At 43.4% G+C, this 27288-nt stretch overlaps 2 protein-coding genes across 7 annotated transcripts in view; both read right to left on the reverse strand.

Moving 5' to 3' along the window:
• Positions 1-432: 432 nt before the first annotated feature.
• On the reverse strand, positions 433-4105 carry LOC141768503 (uncharacterized). Its single transcript, XM_074636832.1, has 3 exons — positions 4083-4105; positions 3861-4017; positions 433-1772 (listed from the first exon to the last, which is right to left on the reverse strand). Exons 1-3 carry the CDS (start codon positions 4103-4105, stop codon positions 1128-1130), a joined length of 825 nt encoding a protein of 274 aa, XP_074492933.1. The 3' UTR covers positions 433-1127.
• Positions 4106-12832: 8727 nt separating this feature from the next.
• LOC141768531 (transcription initiation factor TFIID subunit 4-like) overlaps positions 12833-27288 on the reverse strand; it is a 32482-nt gene continuing 18026 nt past the window's right edge. For all 6 annotated transcript variants that reach the window (XM_074636915.1, XM_074636918.1, XM_074636914.1 and 3 more), the window contains 6 exons: positions 26364-26524; positions 24860-24990; positions 23137-23262; positions 22810-22866; positions 18854-18961; positions 12833-13366 (listed from right to left, as the gene is read on the reverse strand). In XM_074636915.1, coding sequence (XP_074493016.1) covers positions 13241-13366; positions 18854-18961; positions 22810-22866; positions 23137-23262; positions 24860-24990; positions 26364-26524 — 709 coding nt within the window. In that variant the 3' untranslated portion in view covers positions 12833-13240. The remainder of the gene's footprint in view (positions 13367-18853; positions 18962-22809; positions 22867-23136; positions 23263-24859; positions 24991-26363; positions 26525-27288) is intronic.

The raw sequence follows: 27288 nt of genomic DNA on the forward strand, positions 1-27288 counted from the left end.
AGCATGTTTGCACATTTTCTATTTGTAACGTTACCTTTTTAACTTTTATCTTTCAAAATAAACCTGCTAAAAGATCCATCTGTCACTGAGGAAAAAAGGTTCATGTTGATGAATGGATACTGTAAATCAGTATGTTGTCTGTATGTGTTTGCATACATTACAGCTCCATACATACAACATAGTTAACATTTTATAAAGCTAAAAATGCTGTGTGTACTATATTTACACTATATCCCAAAAACATGCATCATTCTGTAACATTTTATGTTTTTGCACAAATTGATGATGCCACTATCACATCAGACCCGGGAGCATTGCACACCAGTTAGCCCAGGTGTTAGAAATGGGCGGGGGGGGGGTACACCTCTGGAGGATTACAGAGAGAGGGCTCTGACCCAGGTTGTATCTGAATTGTCCTGACCAGGGTTCAACCCCAGAACCAGATGTCAGGGCCTTTAACCCATAATTCAATAAACAGCCATAATGGTCAGGATGGGTACTAAGTCTTGTTGTTGTTTCTCCTCTGTGAGCTTAACCAAGCTAGTTGTAAATTAAGGATCTCACCACTTAGTGTCCTGAGACGTAAGGTAAAGTTCCTGGAAGAAGTTTCAAGAACTAAGGAATAACTGCATTATTATTTTCATCTTTTGCTCATCACACTACAGGCGATTCATTGTCCAAAGTTGTAGGAGGCTTGAGCAGCTGTCCCTGATATCAATGTTCTGCACTAGTCCTTGTTTCCCTGAATATCTATAACAGAGGTGCTGAGTGGAAAGTAAGCGTGACCCATAGAGTCCCAATGGTTACATTTATGGGAAATACTTCAGGTTGAAATAAACCAGAATTTTCTTTTAAGATTTTTTAAAGGTTTGTGGTTGGTTCTCTTCCTTGTGATTTGAAAACTCTTCCAGATGTTCTGACATTTCAGCCTCATAACGGAGTCCCACTGGGAAGTTTCTGGTGGTCCAAGTATGTAGCCATAGCCACGAAATCATACATGCTGTTTGAAACATAAATTTACTGTTGGTCAGCCTTCAATGTGGAGAGAAGCTGAGCATATAACAACACAGCTATCAGGGCATGGGGAGGAGGCAGGAGGAAACAGCTAGCTGGGCTCTGAAAAATGTTCACAACGACGCAGTGTGAATGCGTTGGTGGGATTTAAGGGAACTACCCTGAGCAAAAGTTTTACCACATTGGTCACACCTGTACGGTTTCTCTCCAGTGTGAATACGTTGGTGGGTTTGGAGAGAACTATCCCGAGAAAAAGTTTTCCCACATTGGTCACACCAGTACGGTTTCTCTCCAGTGTGAATACGTTGGTGGGTTTTAAGGGAACTATCCAGAGAAAAACGTTTCCCACATAGGTTACAGCAGTACGGCCTCTCTCCAGTGTGAATGCGTTGATGCTTTTTCAGGTTAATTGATCGAGTGACAGTTACCCCACATTCATCACAGCTGTAGGGTTTTTCTCCAGTGTGAATGCGTTGATGTGTTTTCAGGTGACCTGATCGAGTGAAAGTTGCCCCACATTCATCACAGCTGTAGGGTTTCTCTCCCATGTGAATGCGTTGATGTCTTTTTAGGTCACTTGATATAAAGAAAGCTGCCCCACATTCATCACAGCTGTAGGGTTTCTCTCCAGTGTGAAAGCGTTTGTGGACTTTGAGGTTCCTCCCCGAAGTGAAAGTTTTCCCACATTCATCACAGCTGTGTAGTTTCTCTCCAGTGTGAACTCTCTGATTAATCAGTCCCTTTCGTCCTCTCCGTTTCTATAGCAACAGACATACAGAGAGAGAGAGAGAGAGTGTCAGTGAGAAGCCATGGTGGAGCGACCTATCTAGTACCATAATGAACATTTACAGCATGTCAGTGGAACATTGACAGTCCCCCTTCATTTTCAAATGTTCACATAATCTGAGTGTGCAAAAGTCTATTGACTGGGTGATTGTTACTGAACCTGTAACAAAAGTCTTAAGACAATGGGAAAAATGTATTTGAGTTCAAATTCCAGAAGCAACTCAACCACTATCTGACTATCACTGCACAATGTTCTATGATCCCTCATGCAGTGCAGTATTTGAGGAAAAATGGGATGAGAAAACAAGAAATTTGACTGTTGAATTGGAAACACAATACATTGTAATAGGACAACAGGAAGTGGCACTTAGCATACCACCAAATTTGTTCATTTCAGAGTGGTACGCTGTGCCGGAATCTGTCCCACATATAACCTTATTGGCGAATGAACAATTTGAATCAAAAGACCTCGGTCCAATGATGAATGTTGCTACCCAGACTGAGTGGCAAGAAGCCAACAACTCACTAATGTTTTCATCAAGCGATAATAAGATGATCATAATCCGTAATGGAACGTCAGTGATAGCAAAACTGCATCCCACGTGGCTAATTTGCATTGGTTCAGCTTGTTTTAATTCGTGGAGGACCGTGAGGGTCATGGAAAAGCTAAATGCAGAGGCTAAATGGAGAAGCTAAATGACTCAGCAAATCCAATAGCTTATACATTTAGTAAAAACATTAAGGAAAAGCTAATGCTAATGGGAAAAGAAGTTGCCCTTTTAAATGCCTGATTAAAACCAGTATTCTTAATTCACTTTGTGAATCTAGTTATTTATTTCTATTCTTAAACTGCATTTTCAAATACAATTTTAAATTCCATTATTTATTTATGAATTCATTAATGTATTTTTAAATGATATACTTCTTGACTGTTTTATATTTTTTGTAAATCTCTTTTTAATTTGAAATATTTATTGATGGATTAATATTGCATTTGTAAATTCTCTTCATAATTCATCGTTTTCTTAACCATTAAAATGTCAAATAATGAAATACTTTGTAATTTTGTCCATTTATTTATAGATTAATAAATTAATTTGTATACATATTTATTAATACCTATTTTTATTGTACAATCAGTTATTAATCAATTAAATGCTCTGATTATGGAGGAAATGTGCTGCTTTAATGACACGAGTCTGTGCTGCCTACTAACCCAGAGTTTAAGCGCTGCTCCGGTTACGGCGGTCACGCTCGCTGCCCAAGCTCCAAATATTCCCTGTTGATTAATATGCCTATAGTTTGCTGTCTGTAACGTTATTGTGCGACACTCAGGACTGTTTTCCCTTCAGCGAATGATAATCCTGAATCAGTGATCAGCATTGCTTGCTTCGTTGTTAACATCTAACCGCTGCATGTTGTTATAATCGTTGTGCTGACATCTGGTAAGTGAAAAGATTCTTGTTTATATGCTTTACTCACAGGGGTGTGAATTGACCTGGATATGAAGCGGCTGTAGCGCAAAATCATATAATGTTAGTTTCTAAAGAGATAAGACGGAGCCAACTCTTCTCCTCTCATATAAAACATTCTTCAGCGGCGGTCATATTTTATCAGCGGTGCTGCTGCTGGCATATAGAGGAAACACTGGTGAGACTGCAGGTCGTATCGTTCTTCCGCTTTCTCCGGACTTCTCTCTCTGCTGCGTCCCTCCAAATACAAAAACACGCCGGCCGAATACGTCACACACTCTCGCCCAGGACAGAGGTCTGCATGAGGGCGGAGTTTGTGACGTATGTGTGTGTGTCTGAGAGGGAGCCGGAGGGAGAAGGAAATGCCAAAGCGAGTCTCATGCCGGCAGGGCGGCTTAAAAACATTACATGACAATTTGTAGTCAAAGTTCGCGATATAGTCATTTTACACACCGACTATATTTGATGTATAACCCACCCCTAGTAAAAATGTCAGATTTGTGTCGTTTAAACAGTAATTTATTCAGTTATTGACTATTCCTTGTGTCTTTAGTGTCGTTATGAAGCCATGAAGTCAGGAACACTGACCTGAACATCGGCGGTATCAGAGGACGAGCCTGCTGCTGGTCTTCTGGGGACCTTGTTGCTCCACTGGTCCGGGTTCTGCTGGTCCTCCTCCATTTCGCTCTTGTAGTGCTCCTGGTCCTGGTCTCCAGCAGTGCTGAACTCTGTTGTCCGGGACTCACTACAAATCAAAGCACACAGAGATATTCAGGTCCTGCTGTCTCCTCTGGTTTTACTCTCATCCACGTAGTGCTGATAACATGGTCCATGTTAGCGTGAAAACAGCTGCAGCTCTTCTCTTGAGGAATGCTCTGGTTTCCATGGAAACTATCAAAGGTCACACAGAAAAGCCTCAATGTGTGTGATCTGGTTAAAGAGACAGGTTTGGACCAACTGTTTGGAGAAACGCACTTCCTGTTTTACACATGTTGAGGATGATTGTAGAAACGAAGCAAAGCGACTGAGACAAACTGAGAAACTCCTCTCAAACTGGACTAAAACACAAAGGAACCGGAAGTTCAATCAGATAACAGGAGCACACATTACGGTACGTGTTCACAGGCTCCGTGCTTTCCCCGCTCCCCATTCATTGTCTATGCAAGCAGCCGCGCAATGCATTCTGGTAGCGTGGCGTCGCGATTCGAGAGACTAGGCGTCACGACGCCCGCTCCTTATTTGCATGAAGTTGAGGTCCTGGCTACTTTATGCAAATCACGGGCGTCCGATGCGACTCGCCGCCTCTCGAAACTCCCGATAATCTTTTAAACTAAACGTTGTCGAGCCAAAATAAAGACAGATCCAGCAACTGCATGGGTTATTTCTCGCCTCAAATGTTTTCAGAAACACATTTCAGTTAACTATTTAGGTGAAATAAGAGAAGAAAGTTTCCAAACGAGCCTCCATACTGGTTCCGGTTTGAAAGCTGGGAGCATAGAGAGAGCTGATGGTACGTGTCCACAGGGGCGTTTTTTATCGCGAGCGGACGCGACCAAAATTGGACGCTTGGTGGGCTGTCCCTAGAAACAAGGCCCTCGGCTCCTGATTGGACGAACGCTTTCCCGCCATTGGCTGCTGCTCCCAGCTTTCAAACCGGAACCAGTATGGAGGCTCGTTTGGAAACTTTCTTCTCTTATTTCACGTAAATAGTTCACTGAAATGTGTTTCTGAAAACATTTGAGGCGAGAAATAATCCATGCAGTTGCTGAATCTGTCTTTATTTTGGATCGACAACGTTTAGTTTAAAAGATTATCGGGAGTTTCGAGAGGCGGCGAGTCGCGGCGGACGCCCGTGATTTGCATAAAGTAGCCGGGACTTCAACTTCATGCAAATAAGGAGCGGGCGTCGTGACGCCTAGTCTCTCGAATCGCGACGCCACGTTACCGGAATGCATTGCGCGGCTGCTTGCATAGACAATGAATGGGGAGCGTGGAAAGCACGGAGCCTGTGGACACGTACCGTGAGTGTGTGCGGGTTCACCTGCAGCTCTGCCGCCTCGAAACGGATCAAATCTGCTCGTCAGCTAACAAAACAACTATCCCGCCGCCAGCCCGAGATCACAACCAGACAACCACACTTCCGGTTCAAGTACTTCCGGTCTGGTTTTTCCACTTTAAAGTGAAAGAAAGTCGCCACCTGGAGGTCAGGAGGGAAACTACAGGTACACATAGTATAACTGATAGTGGTTAAAGCAGCAGTGGGTAGAAACGGAGCAAATATGATTAAAACGGTCACTATATCCTGACAGTAGTGCATGAGACAGGTTATCTGAACACATTCCTCCGATGCTCCTAAAGATATATAAATATATATATATTTATTTTTTTCTCCTCTCTCAAATTGTTTGTATTTCATCATCGCCATAATATCATACTAATTTATGACATAATATCATACTATTTAATAATATCATTCCCTAAGGAAAGTGGTAGCAGTTGTGACACGTGAGGATGTCGTTTTTTTTTTAAAAAAGGGATCATGCCCACAATGGGCCAGCCTTCTCCTATAAAGGTCTTGGGGCTGCCCAAATCTGGGCCAATCAGTCAAAAAATAAATAAATAAATAATAATAATAATAACAAAATTATAATAATAATAATGTACGTGTGTATATGTATGGGAAATTAATATATGCACAAATAAAACTTCAAATCTATAAGTACAAAATGAAACAATAACCTGGTTGGCCCTGCCGTACTGACCCTGCTGACCTGCTCTGGAGGTCCCTGACGGTGCCCCCGTTGTGCCTCGCTGCCGGTCGACGGGACTGCACCCCTCTTGACTCTGTCTAACTGTTATTATTCTTATTGTTATTATTTTAATTATTAGAATTAATTATGTTCCTTGCTCATTTATTTATTTAGTTATTTCCTTCCCTATGCTTCCCTCTAGTTAGCCTTAGTTAACTACTTATTTTATTGTTGTTAATGAATGAATTAATTCGTTTTTTTATTAACCTCTCTTCTCGCCATATATCCACCCTATAGACTCCACACACACACACACACACACCACTTGGTTCTCTCATCCTATGGCAGAAATGTGTTAACTGCTATGTGCTCACTGTTCTTGTCATCATCTTGTTGTTGTGTTAATGTATTGTCTTTTGTCTCGCAATAAAAAACTTCAACACTTGGCCCTCTGCGGTCCAGCCCAAAACAATACGGTATACTGTATATTGCAGCTTGTCTGACTGAAATGAGTTTATGTTAGAGCTTGTTCATCATCTGAAGATCACACACACACACACACACAAATGAATGACTGAAACTCATGTTTGTTTTTCCACTCCCTTTATTATTTTTTGGGGGTTTTCTTTTTCTAATAGTAATAATAATATAATAATGATACAATAGCATGTCCTCGGAGTTCCGGTGACGCTGGAATGTAGCAGACGTGTTGGCCTCGCTCTCCCGCGAATTCACTCTAAAACAGTACTTCTACATAACCCCTGAGATTTAAAGAAGGGGCTGAGTGGACAGTGTTTTATGGGAGTCTTACAGCCCTTTTTTAAACCAATCTCTCCTCTGTCTCTCTTGAGCAAGTGGACCCAATTGATTTTAAGGATTTTAGAATACATTATATGATTTTTATTACGGCATTATTTAAAAAGTATTTTACTCACTTGGTCCCCGTGAACCTCGTAGCACTCAATAAGAGTGTTACGTTTTAACCCAAACCTAACCCTAAGCGGAGCATACTGCCATTTATTTAAATGAGCAGAAGGCGACCAATCTGCAGCAGGCCGCTATCCTGGCAGATGAGTTCTTCCCTCCATCGTGACTCTAACCAGAGCACTGATGATGCGCATGTGATGCATGCCAGTGTGCCGTCCAGCTCTAAGGTTGAGAAACTGTGTTTCTTCTGTCACAAGCCTGGACACGTCTCAAACAGCCAAAACTCCCATACCACCACCACCACCACCACCACCAGCTGAGTGCCGGCCCACTAGACACCTCAACACAACCTGCAAACTACAAAACTGGGCCCTCACCATACACAGGAAATGGGTCATCGTCGGGGAGTCTAATGTGGCCAGGTTCCCACCCTGTGAATGTGCCAGACCTCCAGATAGATGCCTACCCAGGTGCCACCTTCAGGCACGCGGAGGTTATTTTAGACAAAGCCATTGTCACTCACTCCCACTGGAGAGAAAGTCATCCTCTCCTTTGGCATCAACAACGGATGTCAAAAGGCCAAACAGACTGCTGTCAGACAGTTACAGAGGGCATTCAGAGTGGCCAAAATGAAATTCCCTCACACTCAAATCGGGATCCCTGAGATCAACTTCTCTGGTTTCTCCTGCCACTGTGTGAAAGAAACAACCTCAAGTTTCTGAGTTCACACCTCACCTCTCACTGTGAGTATCTGCAGCACTAGTGGCCCTAATACTCCGTCGTACCTTCGTACCATAGACCTACAACAATGATAAATAAAAATGAAAATGTAATGTATTCATTTCCACAAATTTTTTAAAAAATCCGGAGAGGGGCTAAAGAGCCGCATGTGGCTCCGGAGCCGCAGGTTGCTGACCCCTGGACTAACCTAACCCTAACCCTATTGTCTCTGACTGCAGTAACGAATCACATAGCACTGCAGAATATATAGACTTCTTTGTTAATCCCCTGTCGACCACACACTCCAGTTATATCAAGGAAACGTATGATTTCGTCAATAAGGTTTAAAAATTCCATATCCCTGAAAATTCAGTTTCGTTCACCATGGATATTGACAGTCTATACACAAATATTGACTTATTAAAAACATTTTTCAAAAAGAGACCTGACAAGGAATTATTACAATTACTGGAAATTAATTTAACCAGAAATTACTTTGAATTTAATGGATGAATTCTTTCTACAAATAAAGGGAACTGCCATGAGTGAAAACCTTGCCCCAGCCCGCGCCAATATCTTTACGGCTGAATGGGAAACCACAGCATTGGCCTCATGTTTACAACAACCATTATATTATTACAGGTTTCTGGACGATATCCGGGGTGTGTGGACTCATTCGACAGAAGATTTTGACATATTCCTAGCCACTATGAACAATCGCAACACTTATGTTAAACTGAAATCTTCTGTGAGCATGACTTCTGTGGACTTTCTAGATCACAACCTTCAAAGGTGTCAATTTTCCAAATTCTCACACATTTGACATTAAAGGTCCAATATTGTAAAAAGTGAGATTTTTATGTATTTTATATTATAAAGCAGGTTTAAGTGATATATAAATACTGTTAAACTATCAAAACGCTCAATATACGGAGAAACACACACTGCCCGTATTCAGAAATTGTGCGTTTGAAACAAGCCGTTAGGATTTCTGTCCATTTGTGATGTCACAAATATACAATATTTAGACCATTAGACGGTTTTAAACAAACATTCTAAATGTGTCCTGGTTTATTTCCTGTTGCAGTGTATGTAAATAACATCAGCTGACAGGAAGTAAACATGGATCCAAACTGTTGCCTAGCAACGCATTCCATTGCAATTCCATTGCAATTCCATTGAAATGCAATAAAACGGATCGTTTCAGACAGAGGGTGAATACAAGTATATTCAGGCAGACAGTATGAGGAAAATAAGGTTTGTTTTTTTAACATTACAGCATGTAAACATGTTCTAGTAGAAACACAAAATACAAGTATGAACCTGAAAATGAGCATAATATGGGCCCTTTAAAGTGTTCTTCAAAGAGACAGACACATATGCTCTGTTCTATAAAACTAGTCACCATCCAAAGCACACGTTTGCAGGCTTGGTGAAGTCACAATTATTAAGATCTCACAGAATCTGCACACAGCACATAGATTTCAATCTTGCTACTAGAGTGTTGTTTGCAGCTTTGACCACTAGAGTGTACTCCAGGTCTTTCCTTAGAAAGGTTTTCAAGACTTTCAAACAAAGCCCCCTTTAGTTACCTTGTCACAGTGATTAAGAATAATTTCCACCACTTCATCACAGGATCTGATGAATTACAGGACCACAGTATCATTGCAGCTTTCAGGAAAAACAAAAACCTACAGGATCTTCTAGTCCAGGGGTCAGCAACCTGCGGCTCCGGAGTTACATGTGGCTCTTTAGTTCCTCTCCAGTGGCTCCCTGTGGAATTTTAAAATTGGGAATGAATAACAGTTTTTTGTTTACATTTTCATTTTTATTTATCATTGTTGTATATCTATGGTACGACGGTATGACGGAGTATTAAGGCCACATTGAGGAAAAAAAATGGATCTGAGATTTTGAGAAAAAAGTCATAATAAACTGGGAAACTTGTTTTTGGTATTTTACATTGTTGGAAAGCCTGTTTATTTACCTTTACAATGATGTCCAACTTGTAAGGATCATGCATTTGTAGGATGAGCAGCACAGCTGATTATGTGGGTAGCGCCCAAGAAAAATTTGCCAAAATGCTCTGCCAATGGTAAACAGTGTATTCTCCTGTTGGTATTGACTTGTTTTGAGTTGTTTGGTGGATTGGATGATTGAACTCTCTATCAGTAACAAGGAACAAACATGACATATTGGCTATTTTATACTTTATTCATTTAATACACCGTCGGGAGCCTCAGTAGCGGTGGAAGATCCATACGCAGCCACAACAGCCTGGCACCTCCTCCTCATGCTGGTCACCAACCTGGTCACATGTTGCTGTGAGATGGCGTTCCATTCCTCAACCAGGATTCGTTGCAGGTCAGCCAGCGTGGTTGTGTTGGTCACTAACACGTACAGCACGCCCAAGCTGATCCCGCAAGTGTTGAATTGGGTTGAGGTCTGGACTCTTGGCAGGCCGTTCCATTCTCTCTACTCCCACATTGTGGAGGTAGTCTGTGATAACCCTGGCTCTGTAGGGGCGAGCGTTGTCATCTTGGAGGATGAAGTTAGGTCCCAGATTGAGGAGATATGGGATCGCCACTGGCTGCAGAATCTCATCCTGATATCTCACTGCATTGAGATGGCCTTTAATGATGACAAGCCTTGTTTTGCCAGTGAGGGAGATGCCGCCCCACACCATGACACTGCCCCCACCAAAAGCGGTTACTTGCAATCCAACTTTGGCAGACAGAACCTGGACTCATCACTGAACATGACATTCCCCCACAGGTTCAGGTTCCATTGTCCGTGTTGTCGACACCAGCCGTTTACCATTGGCAGAGCATTTTGGAACATTTTTCCTGGGCGCTACCCACATAATCAGCTGTGCTGCTCATCCCACAAATGCATGATCCTTACAAGTTGGACACCATTGTGAAGGTAAATAAACATGCTTTCCAATGATGTAAAATACAATGCCAATTAGCATTGTAACAACAGAGAGAAATCCACCAAACACAAATTTCCAAACTTTTTTTTCTGAGTTTATGTAAAACTAATCAAATGTTACTGCGAGATCTAATCGACATATGAGCAAGTTTCCGAACTTTTTCCCCCAGTTTATTACGAGAATAAAGTCATAGGTTTAATGGAATAATGTCATAGGTTTTCGAGAATAAAGTCATATTATGAAAATAAAGTCATAAGTTTACTAGAAAAAAGCCGTAAAAATATGATAATAAAGTCAAAGGTTTATGAGAAAAAAGTCATATTATAAAGTAGTAATTTTACGTGTTATTTTCTTTTTTTCTCTCGTAAAGTTATGACTTTATTCTCGTAATATTACGACTTTTTTCTCATAAACCTTTGACTATCTTAATATTACAACTTTTTTTTCTCGTTAAGTTATGACTATTCTCGTAATATTACGACTTTTTTTTTCTCATAATGTTATGAATTTTTTCTCGTAATATGGCTTTATTCTGGAAATCTCCGATTTTTTCCCCCTCAATGTGGCCCTAATACTCAGTAGTACATTTGCACTTTGGCCCTCACTGCATTAGACCTATAGACTATATACTTAAGACTATAAACTAAACTAAAACTAAAAAGAATTTGAAACACAAATATGTGGGAATTACAGAAAAGGACAGCTCTTTGCCTGTTGAAACACATTTCAGGGGATTAAGAAAAAACCTTAAACCTTGTACATATCACTGTTGATTAGAAAAAACGAGTATATTTGCGTCACACTTGGGTCTATTGACCCACTCAAGACCTATAAGAGCTGCAATGCAAAATGCAGAGCTGTCAGTCTGAAAATAGGGACGTTTTCTTCATCACAATGCTCAAATGTTTTGTGACTCCAGACAGATTTTATTTTTTTTTGCCTAAAATGTCTCTTTTGATAGTAAAGGTTGCTGACCCCTGTTCTAGTCAAAGCCAAAATCAAAACACTAAATGACCCTAAACCCAGAGGTTATGGGGAATTTTATAGAAACCAAAACTGGATACACCAGTAATAATAGCACGATATATAAACTAGAACACGAGGCAACCCTAGAGCCAGGGATTGTGTCTACCTGGTCACATGTTAACAATGTGACTTACAGTATGGGGGGGGAAACCAGCAACTCTATTCTGGTTAGATTTACTCAACAGGTATAACATCATTAATAAGAGAAAAACACGTACCCCATTGGTTGAGCACTTCCTGTTACATGGATGGTAATCAGTCCATACTACTGTTATACATAGTAATCCAAGATGGTCTGTATCCCAGAGAAAAGAAAGTGAAAAAAGTTGGATAAAAAGATGAGACGCCGTACATCCCAGAGGTCTCAATGAGAACTAGGAGCTCCACAGTGTTGAGCAGTTGATGGACAGTGCATTCAATCTGGTTCGTTCTCTCTCTCTCTCACTCTCACTCTCACTCTCTCTCTCACCCTAACCCTAACCCAATCATACAAATACCATATTGATATTGTTTCCAGCCAAGGCTACTGGTTTGTTATGTACTGTATGCATTATGTTGTATAAGTACTGTATATGTTCAATACAACTGTGTATAAGTTGCAGTGTATAGATCATTTTTGCAGGTACTGTTGTGTTGTTTTGTAATATTTGCAGACCATCAGTTACTTTAACCAGGAGCAAATCTAAAGTAGAGATTTAGTTCCCTGTGTGAATGCTGACTCAGAGTGTGAATTCTGACTCAGAGTGTGAATGCTGATTCAAACTGTCTTGTAGATATACGTGTTTTGTAGCCTGGGACTCTGTATGGAAAAGCCCAGTATTTGACCCACTTTTTGACCAGGTGATGGCACTAAATGAAAAGTCACAAGATCATCAAACAATTCATCCTGTGGTGAATATGAATGTGTGTACAACATTTTATGGTAATCCATCCAATAACTGTTACTAAAGGTTTATTTTATGGTAATCCATCCAATAACCGCTAACTAAATGTTTATTTTATGGTAATCCATCCAATAACCGTTAACTAAATGTTTATTTTATGGTAATCCATCCAATAACCGTTAACTAAAGGTTTATTTTATGGTAATCCATCCAATAACCGTAAACTAAAGGTTTAGTTCTGGGCCGACCAACATTACCGTGCCCAGAGCTATGCTGCTTCTGTGGCTAAAAAACAACCAAAGACACAGTGAATTGCAGGATGTGACCCATTCTATTTCTTTTAATGGTCAAACAATCAACAAGCAGAATAATGACAAACTCAACATTCAACTGAGAACTCAATTACACTTACTGCACTTTTTCAACAGTGGTCAGATAACACTTTTCAGTAAGCAGCAGTGTTTCCTAGAAGCTCTTATCTTCTATTCTTATTTTATCATTTTTTAATCTCACTCACAGGTTCATCAACATCAAAACCAAAACTAGGAGTGCTGTAGAGACCAGGTGATTACCATCACTGCCCCACCACTATGTTCTAAACAAAATGCTAAAAATAAATACTAGATAATAAACAAAGATATCTGATAGAACTGAGACAAGTACAAAAAAAACAAAATCTCCTGCAGATTATTATTAGACCGATCATATCATTAACAGATCAGGTGGTCAGAGCATCGCTTTGTACAGAGTGAGAGAGTGGCACAGGAAGTGGTCCTGCTCCATACACACCAGCAGATCCCTCAGCATGACCCGAGTCACTCTCTGAACACCCTGTCTGGGCAGCAGAGTCACCTGACACACACACAAACACACACACACACACACACACACACACACACACACACACACACACACACAACGCAAGTAAACATTAAAGAGACTGTTTTCAGATATACACTGCTCAAAACAATGAAGGGAACACTTATATCACACATCAGATCTTGATGAAAGAATTATTCAAGTGTAAAATCTTTACCGATGAACATTGTATAATTTGTTTAGAACAAAATTACGTAACAACGGTCAATGGAAACCAAAATCATCAACTCATTGAGGGCTGGATTCAAAATCACACCGAAAATCAAAGTAAAAACTGAAATCACAGGCTGATCCAACTTGGGTGAATTTCATCACGGCAACTCATAATGTGACTCAGTAGTGTGTACGGCCCCCGCGTGCCTGTATGTACTCCCAACAACATCTGGGCATGCTCCTGATGAGTTGGCGGATGGTGTCCTGGGGGATATCCTCCCAGACCTGGATCAGTGAGCTCCTGGACAGTCTGTGGAGGTACTTGGCGGCGTTGGATGAACTGACACATAACGTCCCATAGGTGTTCAGTTGGATTTAGGTCAGGGGAACATGAGGGCCGGTCAATGACATCGATTAGGGATGCACCGATACCACTTTTTTTCAAACCGAGTACGAGTACAAGTACTTCTCTGTTCCAAAAGACCCCCGTTAACAGCCACCTGGAGGGTGTGAGCAACACACGACAGGCTGGGGAGTCCCGCATATGAGGCGGTGCGCCGCGACCGGCTCTAGGTCGGCTTGGAAAAGCTCGGGACGAAGGTGGCTCACGGCCACAGCTTTACAGCGCTCCCTGTCCGGACCTCGCCGCACCGTGACGGGGCTCCCTGCTCCCGGTGCGACTGTCAATCGGGGCGGACTGTCCTCAGTGTGCCCCAACCGTGTTGTGCGTAAAAGGCGCCAGGGGTCTGTGGCGTTGTCGGCAACCCACCCCGACCCGTCTTCAAACACGGACCGAGGAGTTTAACGCACGCACGAGTCAGAGGGTGCAAGCAAAACCCTGTGGCGCAATGAAAGTGAGGGCCGGCGCGCGCCGGCTGATGTGGGATCCTGGCCCAGCGGGGTCGGGCGCACCACTGGCCCTTCTCGTCCGCACAGTCAAGGAGGTGGAGCGCGAGGACCCGAAAGATGGTGACGAAAGGTAAATGTTGCGCTGCTGTAAAGTGGTATTGGTGCCGTTGTATCGGAGCCGTTTTGCGAGTACGAGTACATGAGCACAGTATTGGACCCAATACTGGTATCGGTATCGGCGCATCCCTAGCATCGATGCCTTCGTCATCCAGGAACTGTCTACACACTCTGGCCACATGAGGCCGGGCATTGTCCTGCACCAGGAGGAACCCGGGGCCCACTGCACCAGCGTAAGGTCTGACAATCGCTCTGAGGATTTCATCCCGGTACCTAACAGCTGTCAGGGTACCGTTAGCTATAACATGGAGGTCTGTGAGACCCTCCAAGGATTTGCCTCCCCAGACCATCACTGACCCACCGCCAAACCAGTCATGCTGGATGATGTTACAGGCAGCATAACGTTCACCGCTGCGACTCCAGACTCTTTCACGCCTGTCACGTGTGCTCGGCGTGAACCTTCTCTCATCTGTGAAGAGAACGGGGCGCCAGTAGCGGACCTGCCAATTCTGGTGTTCTCTGGTGAATGCCAATGGAGCTGCACGGTGCTAGGCTGTGAGCACAGGTCCCACTAGAGGACGTCGGACCCTCATGCCACCGTTGTGGAGTCTGTTTCTGACAATTTGGTCAGAAACATACACACCAGTAGCCTGCCAGAATACTGAAGGTACTACCCTTTACCAGGACAGAATACTGAAGGTACTACCCTCTACCAGGACAGAATAGCGAAGGTACTACCCTTTACCAGGACGTTCAACGGTATCTATAAATTGTGTTTGAAGCTGGTATTTCTGCACAGTTGCAGATACAGATTAGGCTACAGTAATATAATTATTACTATACTATTCTACAATTTCATTTAGCAGACGCTTTTATCTAAAGCGACGGACATCTGAGAGTTCGTACAACACAAGCAAGGATCTAGATAGGAGGGAACAACGTGAGTAATAACCAACAACAGCTTCAAGTCTGATCAGACACAGGTGCTGACAGGCAGAGCACAGAGGCAACGCACAGAGGCAGGGCACAGAGGCGAGGCAGAGCACAGAGGCAACGCACAGAGGCACAGCACAGAGGCAGAGCACAGAGGCAGAGCACAGAGGCGAGGCAACGCACAGAGGCAAGGCACAGAGGCAGAGCACAGAGGCGAGGCAACGCACAGAGGCAAGGCACAGAGGCAGAGCACAGAGGCAACGCACGGAGGCAAGGCACAGAGGCAGAGCACAGAGGCAAGGCACAGAGGTAGAGCACGGAGGCAAGGCACAGAGGCAACGCACAGAGGCACAGCACAGAGGCACAGCGATAGAAGCAGAGATATCCTTTTCTTTTGTCATCATCATCATTAACAACATCAACAATGCCATCAATATCATCATCATCATGAATATCCTAATCAACATCAGTGACATCCTCAATGTCATCAGGTCATGAGGTGGGGAGGTGTTGATGAAAGAGCTGCAGGTCTTTGTAAGGGAGTGTAAGGGGACTCTGTGGATCGGAACTCATCAGTAACTCATTTCACCACTGGGGGACTACAGGGACTATTCATAGAATTAGAATCCAGTTGTGGCTGCGCATTAGTGATGCAAGAGTCAACCAACAACCCGCGGGTTATGGTAACATACGCACGCACACACGCACGCAAAAAAGACATTCGGTACAGCTCTAGTGCATTCCCACTCTGCCAAATCCCAAAGTCAACCAAGTCCTTGAATTATTATAAAGTAAAACAATGTAAATATTATGATAAAACAGAAAGCTTATTATCAATGTAGAGATTAGGCCTAAACAACAGTGCTTATGTTTGACAGTAGCCCAATAACCTGTTTCTCTAGTTCTGTGTAGGTATGTTCAGTATGTTTAGTATAGGGATGTCACGAGAACCGATACTTCGGTATCAAGTTGATGCCAAAATTCTAAAAAAGTGACGGTACTCTTTTTCTACAGTACAGAAGGTACCGTACGATGCCTGTAATGGTCGTTGGTAGGGATGTGACAGTGAGGACAATTCCCCCACCGGTTAATAAACTTGTGACAACACCGGTGTCACCGATTACACCGCACATTTTACAAGAAAAGATGACGGTCAACATGTGCAGAGCGCTGACTCTGATCTTTACCGTCGGGTGGCGGTGTGTCTGGCCTCTCCGGTAGTGCTTTTGCTGAGGGGCTCCGCTGCGGGGGTCTACCTGGCGCCGCTACTCCGTGCACCACCGGCTGTGACAGCTCCATCCACGTCACGGCGATTACCTCATTAATGTTACGGTTCCCTTATAGCATTGGGATTAAACATGAAATATTGCCAAATAGGTGCGTTTGCTTTTCGCTTTGACAACAAATCCTCTGCCTCCTACTCCTGCTACTCTGAGCTGACGGACCAGATGCATTCATGGTCAGTATGTAGTGTTCATCGTCTGACTATCGATTGATAACATGCTGCTGATACGCCTGAATAAACAAAAAGGGCCAAATCTTTTTATTTATTACTTAAAGGCTATATGCCTCTTTTTTGTAATGTTCAAATGTTTTTAATAAAAAAAGAGTACGTGTTGAATTGTATGGGATTTATTGTTTTTGTTTTTACCGTGGTATTGAACTTGGTATCGAGAATCGTGGAAATTCACTGTTATTGGTATCGACTACTAGATTTTTAGTATCGTGACATCCCTAGTTCAATATGTTCAGTAACACGTGCTAAAGAGTGAGAAAGAAGAGCTCCCAACACATCTGCCATCACTCCTCCACAGTTCTTGTCATCGGTGTATGTACTGAGCCAGCTGAGATAAAGCCTGTGAAGAGGTAGAGGAAGCCCTGTGGCTGTGAGAGGAAGGAGTTAGGGAGGCGGCAGGCAGCCGGCTCCGCTGGGTAATGGAGTTCAAAGGCAGTGGGAAGTCTGTGCAGTTAACAGAGCGTCTTCATCTTTAAACCCACAGCCTGCAGGGCTGCGACTTAAACACACAGAGAATTAAAGACTCAATGAGCTAAACTAACAGTCTCACACATGCTAGCTGTGGTAAGCTGCAGGCTTCCTGTGTCTGCGTAATATGGAACATCCTGCTTCCTTTTATTTTTTATCCATCATCGGTGCTTTTATTCTGTTACAATCTTTGGTGTTAAGAAGATAATGTGTGACATGTTTTAGATTCTGTTTCTCTGCTTGGTGCTTAGTATTTTTTTTTTTTACTGTGGTGCCTTTTCTATCTGCATTCTTAATGCAAAACACTCATGGCTGTTTGAGTTTGGTTTTCTTCTTTGGCAGCCAGCTGGCAAGATGTTGTTTTTGTCTGTCTTCTGTAGCTCTTCCTTCATAAGGAATCAACATCTAAACTAGCACGCTACATGAGTGTTGGTCGTTGTCACAGTGCTAGAAACATCAGAGCAGTGTGACACAGGGATGTTATAGTCCAGCACTATTTAAATGGTTGTCTTCCTTTTAGAGGACTGATTCTAGTGTGAGTTAATATAAATGCTGTAAGTGGACAGGTGTTTCACATTAAAAGCCTTCCAGCAGTTCTACAATCTCCTTGTAAGTTTTTAAAAGGGATGCACTGATACCACTTTTTTTCAGACCGAGTACAAGTACTTACATTTGGGTACTCGCCGATACCGAGTACCGATACGAGTACTCCTCTGTGCCAAAAAAACCTTGTTAACAGCCAGCTGAAGGGTGTGAGCGGCACACGGCAGGCTGGGGAGTCCCACATATGAGGCGGTGCGCCGCGACTGGCTCTAGGCCGGCTTGGAAAGGCTTGGGGCGAGGGTGGCTCGCGGCCGCAGTTTTACAGTGCTCCCCGCCCGGACCTCACCGCATCGTGGACAAAGGGCTCGCTGTGCCCTCTCTCCCCGCCGGGGAGGGCCACCTGCTCCCGGTGCGACTATCGACAGTCAGTGTGACCCAACCGCATCGTGCCGCAAGATTGGGGCTCGGCCCACGTAAAAGGCGCCATGGGTCTGCGGCGATGTCGGCAACCCACCCGACCCGTCTTGAAACACGGACCAAGGAGTGTAACGCATGCGCGAGTCAGAGGGTGCAAGCAAAACCCCGTGGCGCAATAAAAGTGAGGGTCGGCGCGCACCGGCTGAGGTGGGATCCTGGTCCAGCGGGGTCGGGCACACCACCGTAAAGTGGTATTGGAGCCGTTTTGCGAATACGAGTAGGAGTTCATGAGCACCATACCAGTATCGGACCCGATACCCGATACTGGTATCGCTATCGGTGCATCCCTAGTTTTTAATGAGGAATATCTGCTCTAAGTGGAAGTCTCATTGCAGTCCTTAATGTAAACAGGTGCTTTACTGGTTTTGTCTTCAAAACAGAAGCGAGATGGCACACAGACCAACCTGGCTTTCAGTCGACTCCACAGGTCTCTTCTTGCGAGGCCCGATGGCAGCCAGAGCAGCGAGGTTGGCCTCTCTTTGCTGCAGCTGAGCTTCTTCTATTTGTTGTAACTGAAAAGAGAAGAGAGACGACGGATTAGTGAAAATGTGGTCTTGATTATTTTATGTGTTAGCACCGGTACCAACCGGCAACCGGGAGCAACGGTTACGGGACCAGGTCTTCTTCCATGCTGCAGTGCACAGAGGTCCCCCGCTAACCCCGCTCAGAACATACCAGTAAAGTCCGCGGACTTTTGCTGGCGGTGACTTTTGCCGGTGTGTTGGCATCAACACAAGCTTTGCTGGTGTATTCTGAGCAGGGCGAGCTCTGAGTGTTGCGACCCAGCTTCCGTTCATCTGCATGTGGGCTACTGTTGGTGCCGCAGTGCAGGGTTAACATCACTGCCTAGATGGCGACGGCCGGAGTCTCCGGGAGCCGCCCACTTTGAGCTTCATTTTTGCTCTTTAGATACCAATGAGTGACGCCACAGAGACAATTTCCACATTTTATACAGTCTACGTTTATAACGAAGTCGCCTCTCTGTCGTCTCACAAACCTAAGCCATCCTGTGAGGAGCTGCGAGTAGCTCCACAAGACGCTGATTGGTCCGTGCCCTGGACTTGCCGGACACAAACCCAGTATTTGGAGTCTGTTTTTTGTAATGTTTTTTACCGTGGTATTGAATTGGTACCGAGAATCGTGGAAAATCACTGGTATTGGTATCGACTACTAGATTTCTGGTATCGTGACATCCCTACCTATGACCACCAAAATTGAATCCGTTCACCTTTTGAGTCCAAGTGGACGTTTGTACCAAATTTGAAGAAATTCCCCCAAGGTGTTCCTGAGATCTGCTGTTCACATGAATGAGACGGACATCCCGATAACACAGTGCCCTCTGGCCATGGTGGTGCAGAGGCTTACAGATCTCAATATACCGTAATATATTGAATGGTAACCCTGTATCATGATCCGTATTGTATCACCAGATTCTTGCCAACACACAGCCCTAACAGCAAATAAGCCTATTTCCTTATGTTGAACTATTCCTTTAATGATTTATTTCATTCACTAAATACATCTTGTCTTTCACTTCCAATGGGATTTGAACTTGGAGGAATCAATCACGTAAATTACCTCCTTTTTAATTACTACTGTAAATTTCTCCAACAGTGACCTGGGACTTTACTTAGCACCCCTATTCAAACTTTGAGAGTGTAGTGAGTGTACGGTGCAGTGGTTGAGTGTGTGTGTAGGGGTGGCAGCATGTACATGAACAGGGTTGTTTTTGCTGTGGAGAAACCCTCTGGGAGTGTGAAGGCTGGGAACTACACAGCAGCCTGAGAGGGTTTTACTGCCTTCTTAAATAGCCACACTGCTAACGGTGTCTTTCAGCTACCTCACACTTCTCACTGCACTGCCGGCAAACAACATCACGCACACTATTGCCTTACTAAAGGAACAATTAGCATGGGAAAATAGCACGGATTTAAAGAGTTCCCAAACAACAATTCTTTACAGTGTACACTGAAAAATACCAGGAGCCTTTCGCTCCCATAGAAAATGAAGATTATGGGTGTTATGAATCTGTGGCAACAGTTTACTGTGCAAGACTGTTGGACCCAAAAATGTCAAAATGTAGATTTACAGACAGGCAAAGTTGTTGGTAACGTTCCGTTAAAGAGAGAAAAACCCACAATGGTCACTGAAATAACTTGAAACTGACAAAAGTAATAATAAATAAAAATTCACTGAAAATTAACTAATGAAAATCAGATATTGTTTTTGAATTATGGTTCAGCAGAATCATTTAAAAAAAACAAACTAATGAAACTGGCCTAGACAAAAATGATGGTACCCCTAGAAAAGATGTAAAATAATGTGACCATAGGGACATATTAAACTAAGGTGTGTCCTGTAAATAGCATCACAGGTATCTTCAAACTTGTAATCAGTCAGTCTGCCTAGTTAAAGGATGAAAAGTAGTCACTGTGCTGTTTGGCATCATGGTGTGTACCACACTGAACATGGACCACAGAAAGCTAAGGAGAGAGTTGTCTCAGGAGATCAGAAAGAACATTATAGACCTCCATGTTAAAGGTAAAGGCTATAAGACCATCTCCAAGCAGCCTGATGTTCCTGTGACTACAGCTGCACATATTATTCAGAAGTTTAAGGTCCATGGGACTGTAGCCAACCTCCCTGGACGTGGCCGCAAGGGGAAAATTGATGACATATTGAAGAGACGGATAATACGAATGGTAACCAAAGAGCCCAGAACAACTTCCAAAGAGATTAGAGGTGAACTCCAAGTGAAGGTACATCAGTGTCAGATCGCACCATCCGTCACTGTTTGAGCCAAAGTGGACTTAATGGAAGACGACCCAGGAGGACACCAAATCATAAAAAAGCGAGACTGGAATTTTCCAAAATGCATATTGACAAGCCACAAAGCTTCTGGGAGAATGTCCTTTGGACAGATGAGACAAAACTGGAGCTTTTTGGCAAGTCACATCAGCTCTATGTTTACAGACGCAAAAATTAAGCATCCAAAGAAAAGAACACTGTACCTAATGTGAAACATGGAGGAGGCTCGGTTATGTTATGGGGCTGCTTTGTTGCATCTGGCACAGGGTGTCTTGAATCTGTGCAGGGTGCAATGAAATCTCAAGACTATCAAGGCATTCTGGAGCGAAATGTGCTGCCCAGTGTCAGAAAGCTTGGTCTCAGTTGCAGGTCATGGGTCCTCAAACAGGATAATGACCCAAAACACAGCTAAAAACACCCAAGAATGGCTAAGAACAAAACATTGGACTATTCTGAAGTGGCCTTCTATGAGCCCTGATCTAAATCCTATTGAACATCTGTGGAAGGAGCTGAAACATACAGTCTGGAGAAGGCACCCTTCAAACCTGAGACAGCTGGAGCAGTTTGCTCACGAGGAGTGGGCCAACATACCTGTCAACAGGTGCAGAAGTCTCATTGAGAGTTACAGAAATCACTTGATTGCAGTGATTGCCTCAAAAGGTTGTGCAACAAAATATTAAGTTAATGTTACCATCATTTTTGTCTAGGCCAGTTTCATTAGTTTGTTTTTTTAAATGATTCTGCTGAACCATAATTCAAAAACAATATCTGATTTTCATTAGTTAATTTTCAGTGAATTTTTATTTATTATTACTTTTGTCAGTTTCAAGTTATTTCAGTGACCATTGTGGGTTTTTCTCTCTTTAACGGAACGTTACCAACAACTTTGCCTACGTCTGTATATCAACTTAGTTCAAAATGAACTAACCTGAGTTAAAACACCCCACTGTGAAGTCATAACTTTACGAGAAAAAAAGTCATAATATTACGAGATAAAGGCATTACTTTAAAAGAAAAAAAAATTTAATATTACGAGAATAAAGTCATAACTTTACGAGAAAAAAAGAAAATAACACGTCAAATTACTACTTTATAATATTATGACTTCATTCTCATACGACTTTTTTTTCTCCGGAGCCACAGGTTGCAGACCCCTGCCTTAGGCTTCCCTCTACTGAGCTCATATCCATGAACTGTTATTTTCTAGCTTTTTACCAAAAGGTTTTCATTTTGCAAACAAAAACTAAATAAAATACTCCAAAAAAACCTTTCCATCTTAGATTTAGTAGAGTGAACATGAAAGCCCACAAAACAAAGTGAGATGTACAAGTCTTTAGTGATAATAAAGCAGGTCAAGGTGCTACAGTATATAAATACTGTGACAGTATCACAACACACACAGTCCACGGAGAAATGCTCACAGCTCCGTTTTCAGAAACTGTGGCCTTTAAACAAGCCGCCGGGACTTCCGTTGTGATGTCGCTATACAGTTACTGGTATAAGTGCTGCGGTAGAGCTGAATAGCTTTCTCCAGGATGAAACACATACACACCTCTTTGGCCCTTTGCTTGAGCTGCTGATGCTGTGGATCCTCGGTGTGTGAGCGACTCTGATCAAAAACAGACAGATGTCGAATTAATAAGCAGAACTGACCTAAATATAGGCAGGAATAGTCATAGGGGTTCCATAGAAACTGCTGCTGTGACCTAAACTGGCACACAAATATATACAAAACAACTATTACCGTTTTAAAAGGCAAACTTCATATCATAAAAACACACTCATGTTGGTTTTAATCTGAATAATAATAATAATAATAAATAATAGTGGTTTAAAATCATACAAGAGCCGTGCTACTTTCTGGCCTAGCCTAGCTTACTCTGGCCAAACGCAGCAGTATCTCTCTCTCCTCTTCATCTTTCCTCTTCTTCTTCAAACTGTCCACTTCCTCCAGGAAGCGAAGCTGGGAGCGCACATCACTCACTTTGGCATGCCACGAGTCCTCCTGTTGCAACACAAACAAACAAACACGCACGTACGCACGCACGGGGTCTTAGACTTTACCCTGAGAACGGAATGCAACTTCACTCTGCTGCCACTTTGGTGATTTTTATCAGGAGCAAACTAAATACTTAGCGCAGATATACAGCAATAACAGAATACTAATCAAAATGTAAACATGACACACTGTCCAACCAGTACACATGTTTAAAAATTGTGTTTAAAAACAGTGCCACAGGCCCCTTTCACAGCAGCCATTTTGACATGTCACTGCGGGGTAAACACAGGTTTTGTGGTTCTGATTAGTGTCACAGCTAGGGATGCTCATTATTTAAAAATGTTCTTAACCCATTAACCGACCATCGTTAACTGATTATTTATCGTTAACCGACAAGATTTGTGCCTCGCATGCAGCGGTGTACCAGCTGCAGGAGCACAACAGATATTTGTTGACGGGAGTCTCCAGTTCACCGTCCGGGAGCGTTAACTTAGCAGCTACGATGCTGCGTGTAGTGTCGCGGACATGCAGCCACTTTCCCAGTAAAAGTCTCCACCGCACATTTAGTTTACTTTAGCAGGTTGTCAGCTGTGTGTCTGCACGGCGTAACGATCCTTTGTCTCCCCGGCGTAACTTTAGCGAGTGTATTTGAGCTACATTAGCAGCTCTAGCATTGCCGGAGGCTTCGTGCTCGCCACCACACGTAGTCTGCGTAACTTTAGCGAGTTTCCAACAGACCGTGTGTGTGTGTTGGTGGTGAGTGTGAGGTTGTTGGTGGCGTTCTAGCTGTGATCGTAGGTGTAGCAGTGTGTGTACAGTTTATTTGTCGGTGAATAAATGCTACGAAACTTCAACTCCTCTACTCCGCTCAAGCGAGCCAGAGACCGGAGCCAACTTCCTGTATCCTGCAACTCCGGCTCCACCTCTTAAGGTGGGATGTTAAGGTGGACCAGGTTTTTCTCCTTAAAGAGACGAGCCGCTCAGCTTTTGAGTTAATTATTAACATTTCTTTTAATCGTTTTAACCGATAGCGTTAATTGGTTAAAATGCTTAATGTCGGTTAACGGTTAAACAGTTAATTATGGACATCCCTAGTTACAGCCATTCCAGTGAGTCAGCATGCACTATATCAGGGCCCTGGCACACCTAAATGGAACAGGGCCATAATTATTAATGTTACTAATTACACCTGTGTTTACCCCGCAATGACATGTCAAGATGTCTGCTGTGTGCAGACAGAATACTCAGGACAGCTGTGTATGCAGCCGCTTGTACAACTGTAGTGAGAGTGTGTTGAACTGGTGCGTGAGGACGTATATTGTTCATATCTTCACGTGTGAATAAATATATTATTTGCTCTATAGCAAATCTGAGGCCATATGGAACAGCCTCTCAAAGACAGTAATGTCAGCCGGTCTCAGACAGTTTGATCATTATTTTTGAGGGGTGCTGAGATGAAAGTGTGCTTGAGCAGCCCCTAAAAAGAGTCTAAAATCTCCAATGCTTACTTCAAATGTTTTCAGAGACATTTTATAGTGTACTGAATGAATACAAAAATCACTCCCTAATATGGAAGTTGTTGTTTTGGTTCAGACTGCTGCACCTTCAGGGCTGCCTTGCGGTGTTCTGCCATCACGGTGAGCTTCTCCAGCAGCCCGTGGAGAAACTCCTGAGTGGCATGAGAAACCAGAGCTACCACCTCTGGACCGACATCCGTCACTCCCGATGCCTGTCCTGTAACACGGGAGATGCAAAACATCTGGTAGAAAGTATCACAAAAAGAGTCAAACACACATTATCGCTAAGGTTGAAACGGCAACTGGTATTATAAACTCAAATCGTGCAACCGCATTTCATTTCCAAGAGATTTTATTAATACAAAATCTTGTGACTTTATAAGTGCGCGATACGAAATTCAGAGCATATGTATTGCCTCTGGCTGAGCCGGCGGCTAGCAGCTAACTGTGATAACAACGTGTGCAAACAACGGCAACGCTGCTGACAGAGCTAACAGTGTTAACCTGAGGGGGAACAGGGGGGGGGCGTTATAGTTGCACAACGATGGCGTTATCAGCTGTAACCGCCATATGAGCGCATTGAAGAGTGGCAGTCATGAGCGAGCCAGTGAGGCACACTTACAGGGACGAAAAGGCACACACGGCCGGCCAGGCGATGTCAACAAAGCACAAAGAAGCTCCGATTAAAACACACACAGATGCAGAGAGACTTCATTCTCTGCTCAGGTAGACATTACTCCTCTATATCTTTACATAGACAATAGTTCACGATGATATATTAATGCTGACTCCATAGACTCAGGTAGACATTATAAGGTTACTCTCTCCAGAGTTAACCCCCGTCACTCCACTCAGCAGGAGTCCATAACGTTACTCTCTCCAGGTTTAACCCCCGTCACTCCACCTAGCAGGAGTCCGTAACGTTACTCTCTCCAGGGTTAACCCCCGTCACTCCACTCCTCCGTTGGTCTGGAGGAGCTGCAGCATTTATTTCTGCACAATCTGCAGCTTCCACTGAACACTCACTGATGATCTCAGAGCTAAACTAACTCTGCCTTCTGCTTCACTAGCTCACTGTTCACCGCCGCTCTCTCCCTCTCTCTCGATTCACCACTCACTTCCCAAGTACACACACACACACACACTACGCACTGACTCTGCAACCTCACCGCTAGATGTCGCTAAATCCTCCACACTGATCCTTTAATGTTCTGAATATTATATAGAGAACCTTTAATGAATATATTTAATGTGGCATCTGACAAAGTTCTGTCACCATTTTAAATATAGCCCGGCCCCATTTCAATAAACATAATTCCTTGTGAAAAATATATTATGAGGCCTATTTTGATTGGGTCCTTTGTGTGTAAGAGTTTAACTAGAGTTTCACTAAAAAGCGCTATATAAATCTAATATATTAAGAGAAGAGAAACTGCAGTTTTGTTATGTCATGCTGTCTGTTTGTGGCTGTTAAACTACTTTGTCTAGTGTCAAAGAATAGCCTGCAGTAATACTGATGTAATTAATGCTTAAATGAAATGTTGAGTCCGGTATGTTGGCCGAACTCTGCCTCAGTATGTTCTCCTGTACCTGTATGGAGGATTCGGCTGAGCACCGGGTTGGGAGAGAGGAAGAGCTGATCCGGGCATGACTGCACCACAGAGCCCACCACGGTGGTCAAGATCTGTGCATTCTCCTCTCTCAGGTTGACTCCAGCCATGGAGGCTACATCATTGATGTCATCATCTTCTCTGGGAAGCACACACAGACACAGAAAAACACACACAGGTCAGCTAGCTTTGCACTTTGACAGAATGTTGGTGAGATTTACTGAACTGTTCAACTTGAAAGCCCTCACACTTAAGGGACTGTTTGTAACTTCTCACACGTATAAATCATTGCGGGTCGGTGTCCCATGCGCGTTCGTGTGTGGCTGCGTTGTTCAGACTCAGACTCCAACACAAACTACATGGAAGCACCGAAACCGCTAAGTTCTATCTAGTGAAGCCCGTCTGTTAAACAGTGTTGGCCGCGGTCGGAGGACGCGGGGGAGACCGTAGCTTTGGTCTCTAGGGGCGGAGTCTCTGCTGTACTCTGCTCTTCTGCCTGCCTTCACTCACACACCACGCTCGTTCTCACTCTTTCGCTCCACTCTCACGTGCATGCGCGCACACTCCACACTGCAGAAGAGTTAGTTTAGCTCTGAGAATATCTAGTGAATGTACAGTGGACGTTTGTGCAGAAATAACTGCTGCAGCTCCTCCAGACCAACAGAGGTTTCCCGTGTCTTGAGAAGTGACGGGGCTCCGCAGCGAGACACATTATCGTCTCCGACCAAAACTCCGGTGTCTCCCCTGTTCCCTCCGGCACGGTCGGGAGGCTGAAGCAGGAACAGCCAACACTAGGATCAGCATTGATTCATAGAGAGAACTTCGTCTGGTCAGCTAAAATTACTGCCAAGCAGCTGAAATATAGAGTGATATTGTGGTTTTAGCTGACGTGTGTCGCCTCACTG

This window comes from Sebastes fasciatus, chromosome 5 (genome assembly GCF_043250625.1).
Source record: "Sebastes fasciatus isolate fSebFas1 chromosome 5, fSebFas1.pri, whole genome shotgun sequence".
In the NCBI taxonomy this organism is placed as follows: Eukaryota; Metazoa; Chordata; class Actinopteri; order Perciformes; family Sebastidae; genus Sebastes; species Sebastes fasciatus.